At 59.6% G+C, this 4,063-nt stretch overlaps 1 protein-coding gene across 1 annotated transcript; it reads right to left on the bottom strand.

Annotated features, from left to right (window-relative positions):
• Window positions 1-3,218: 3,218 nt before the first annotated feature.
• LOC147979196 (uncharacterized) lies at window positions 3,219-3,686 on the bottom strand. Its single transcript, XM_087515079.1, has one exon. The coding sequence runs from the start codon at window positions 3,684-3,686 to the stop codon at window positions 3,219-3,221; it is 468 nt and encodes a 155-aa protein (XP_087371205.1).
• Between the last annotated feature and the right edge of the window lie 377 nt (window positions 3,687-4,063).

The raw sequence follows: 4,063 nt of genomic DNA, 5'->3' as shown, positions 1-4,063 counted from the left end.
TGGCGAGGCCGCTCTTGAGGAGGTCTTGCATCGTCCGCCTCGCGAGGCTTGGCCCCTCGCGAGGGTCTTGAATGCCTTGTTGATGAAGATGGGTCGTAGAGGCCTGCTAGCAAAGCTACGCCGTGGGCCGTAGGCAGGCAAGTCTGGGGACCTCCATTCCTAGAACGCCGACAGTTGCCCCCAGGACCGAGGCACGCTCGGGATTGGCTTCGAGGCGAAGCGAAAGGTCAAGTGCGGAGCGCCGCTGGCTCCAATAGCCTGCAGCCTTGGTAGACGTGTGGAGGTTGATTGGATGTGGGCATCTCTGCTTCCCCACGCTGCCTTGGCAACTTCCTGACTTGACAAGTCCCCGCGACTTGCAAGGAAAGCCATCATTACCTGTGATCGTGGGGGGTGCTGGGTCGCATTCTCCTGGTATAAATGGGAGGGGAGAAGAGCCCCCGTCGCCCATGTTTTCTCTGCCTCTCCTGCTTCTTCTCCTTCCTTGCTCCTCTCCTGCTACCAATGGCGCCGTCGACGAGGTTCACTCCCGCGGAGAAGGGGAAGGCCCCTCGCGAGGGGACCGGCTCCCCGGTGCCCAAGCATGGACGCGGCCGTCCACGCAAGCACACCACAACCCCTGCCGTGGCCCCGCGCAGCCGTGGTGGTGCCGCTTTGCGGGGCAGGGGTCGCTCCGGTCGTGGCGGTCCCGTTGGCGAGGGGAGACGTGCCGTGGTCGCACGGCCTCCCTGGCCGCGCTTCCACTCAGCGGAGATGCTGCCAGAGTTCGTCGTCTGGTTGGAGAACCCGACCGACAACTGGCTTCAGCTCCCGTGCTTCTTCGTTGACGAGCTGCCGGCTTCTGGTCCAGGCGGGCTTTGGCTACAGGCAGACGGCTGCTGCAGTAGGGCTTCCTGGGTCGCGGTCGAGGTCTCCGCCGTGGTAAATATAGCTCTGGCCCACGGTTGGCAGATGTTCGCCCGTGCGCACAGCCTGGGCAGGCGGTGCACCCTCCACTTCAAGTACGACGGCGACGTGACCCTCTTTGTGAGGGTGTTTGGGGAAGATGGTCGCCGTGCCGGGTGCTGCCCCGAGGTGGACGACGGCGAGGAGGTGCTTGGCCTTGGCGACGGCCGCGACGAGGATGAGGGTGAACCCACCCTTGGTGCTGACCGCATCTCGTCTGGCTACGGCAGCTCTTCCCCCAGTGACATCTCCAGCAGCGGCGGCTACGACCAGCCGCTACACCGTCGTGCCCGCTTCGAAGACAGTGGCGGGTCCCCGTGGACCGTTGTAGGCGCCACTTCTATTTTGTTCCTCTTTTTCTTCCTGTATCAGAAAGAAACCAGAATGGGTCCCAGAGGGGCGTGTATCGAACTATGATATTAATTGTTATGTTGTGTTCGCCATTCCTCTGCTGTGTCGCAACATCATCGTTTTATGTACGGATAAATTAGCTCGACTTGTTTTGAGTGGCTTCCTCCTCACGAGGCGCTTGCTTTCTGGTGCCTGTCGAGGCCTCCTTGACCTGATATGCGCTTAGGAACTGCAAAAAATTCTTCAAGAGGTTTATCGTTCACCTGGGGCTTGGTCATAGGCGCCGCTGGCCTTGACTCGGCGCTTCGCATCGGATACCCGTGGGGCACGGATTGGGAGAGGTGCGCCATCTTATGGGCTTGAACGAGGGTGCCTCGCGAAAAGACAGAAGGAGGAAGCTCACGAAGGTACCTATTCAGCCCCCTCACGAGGGACGCGAGGGAGAGTACAGGTCGACCAAGAGGCGAAAGCAGAAACAGAGGTAGAAAGCAATAAAGCAGGACCAGCAAGAGACACCAGAAAACAAATTTCAATTAAAAGAGAGGCGAGCCAACTTTGGAAAGCAAATGAAAAGCCGCATCGGAGCAAATGAAAAGCCGCCTCCGGCACCTAGTCTAGTCTTCGAGGTCTTCTCACCAACGCGGAGCTAAGTGCTGCCACTCAGCGTGGGAGGGAGCCCCCGAGGCCCAAGGGCGGCTCTCCTGAGGCTCCGGGGCGTGTACAACCCCACTCATTATTACGTGAGAGTGTCACGGGCGGCGATTCTTCACAGGCATGTGGCCTTGATTCACAGGCACTGGGCCTTTCTTCACAGGCACCGGGCCTTCTTCACAGGCGCTGGGCCTTTCTTCATGGGTAAAACTTCCAGAGGTGTTGGATGTTCCAGGCGTTCTGGACAGGTGCCCCGTCCTCCGTCTCAGGCGCGTGGCGCCAGGCCTGGAGTCATGGACAACCTTGAACGGGCCCTTCCACATGGTTGAGAGCCTGTGCAACCCCTCCCTGGAGAGCACCTGCCTCAGGACGAGGTCACCCACCTCAAGAGTCCTGGAGCGGATGCTGCGACAGTGGTACCGCCGCAACGCCTGCTGGTATCTTGCCGCCCATAGTGCAGCTTTGCGGCGACGTTCCTCCCCCAGCACGAGGTCCATCCCCCGCGTGGCATCTTGCTACGTCTCATCAAACACCAGGACCCGTGCGGAGTGATGCTTGACCTCGCGAGGGAGGACTGCTTCTGCTCCGTAGACGAGGAAGAACGGGGTTTCGCCCGTTGGCTTGGTGGCGGTGGTTCGTACCGACCACAACACGGACTGGAGCTCGTCGTGCCAGCCCCTGCCGCAGGCTTCGAGCTTCTTCTTGAAGGTCCTAGTCTTGAGGCCCCTCAGGACCTCCACGTTGGCGCATTCGTCCTGGCCATTGGTCCTGGGGTGTGCTACCGAGGCATAGCAGATCTGTGTTCCAAGGTTAGGACAATATGACTTGAAGAGATTACTAGTGAACTGCGAGCCGTTATCGGTGATGATGCGGTTGGGGACCCTGAAATGGCTCACGAGGCCCTTGATGAACTTGACCGCAGAGCCAGCTGGGATGGCGCGGATGGCTTCAACCTCCGGCCACTTAGTGAACTTGTCAATGGTGACGTAGAGGTATCGATAGCCCCCAGGCGCCCGAGGAAACGGGCCCAGAATATCCAGCCACCAGAGTGCGAATGGCCATGAGAGTGGAATGGTCTGGAAGCCCTAAGCTGGCTGATGGATCTGCTTGGCATGGAATTGGCAGGCCTCGCAGGACTTCACCAGCTCAGCCGTGTCGTTGAGCGCCATAGGCCAGTAGAATCCACTTCGGAATGCCTTGCCGACGAGTGTTCACAACGACGAGTGGTGCCCGTAGTCCCCGCCGTGTAAATCAGCTATCATCTCTTTCCCCTATTCCCTGGAGATACAACGCAGTGAAACGTCATTTGGTTGCTTCCTGTATAACTCACCGTCCCGGATGTAGTATGCTGTGGCCTGACGGGCCACGCGCTCCGCGTCCTCCTCCTTCTCTGGCAATGTCCACTTCATCAGGTATTCCTTGAATTCCTTGGTCCAACATCCCTCCTGGGGCTCGAGTGCCAGGAGTAGGCGCGCTCCCGAGGTCGGGCTATAGGCCGGGGCTCCTGTGGCAGGCGGCTGCGGGAGTTCCTCCCGAGGCTGAGATGTTCTTGAAAGCGGTGGCATTGCTGATGGCTTGAAGAGCCGCTCCTCAAAGACACCAGGCTCCTGGGGCTGTCGCTTGGATGCTCTTCTAGCGACGTTGTTAGCTTCCTTGTTGGTGCAACGGGGCACGTGCTGCAACTCCAGGCCCAGAAATTGTTTCTCTATCTTGCACACCTCCGCGAGGTATGCTTCCATGTGCTCATCCTTCGGCTCATATACCTTGTTAGAGAAGTTGACGAGGAGCTGTGAGTCGCCCCTGATAGTGAGACGCTTCACCCCCAGCGCTGCCGCAGCCTTCAGGCCGGCTATGAGGCCTTCGTATTCTGCGATGTTGTTGGAGACCTTCTCGCCCTGCTAGAAGCAGAGCTGCACGGCGTAGTAGAGCTTGTCCTGAGTGGGCGAGATGAGCACTGCCCCAGCCCCCGCGCCCTGGCGCGCGAAGGCACCATTGAAATACATGACCCAGCCATCAGGTGCCTCGCTTCCCGGCGAGAGGGACCGGTCTTCGCCCTCTTCAAGCGCCGGGGCGTCTGTCCATTCTGCCACAAAAAGCCAGCGCGGCTCCCTTGATG

The sequence above is a fragment of the Triticum urartu genome, chromosome 3A, assembly GCF_056163025.1.
Source record: "Triticum urartu cultivar PI428250 chromosome 3A, HENAU_Tu73, whole genome shotgun sequence".
Lineage (NCBI taxonomy): Eukaryota > Viridiplantae > Streptophyta > Magnoliopsida > Poales > Poaceae > Triticum > Triticum urartu.
Note: the sequence above shows the minus strand (reverse complement) of the source record. Positions and strands in the feature narration are given on the sequence as shown.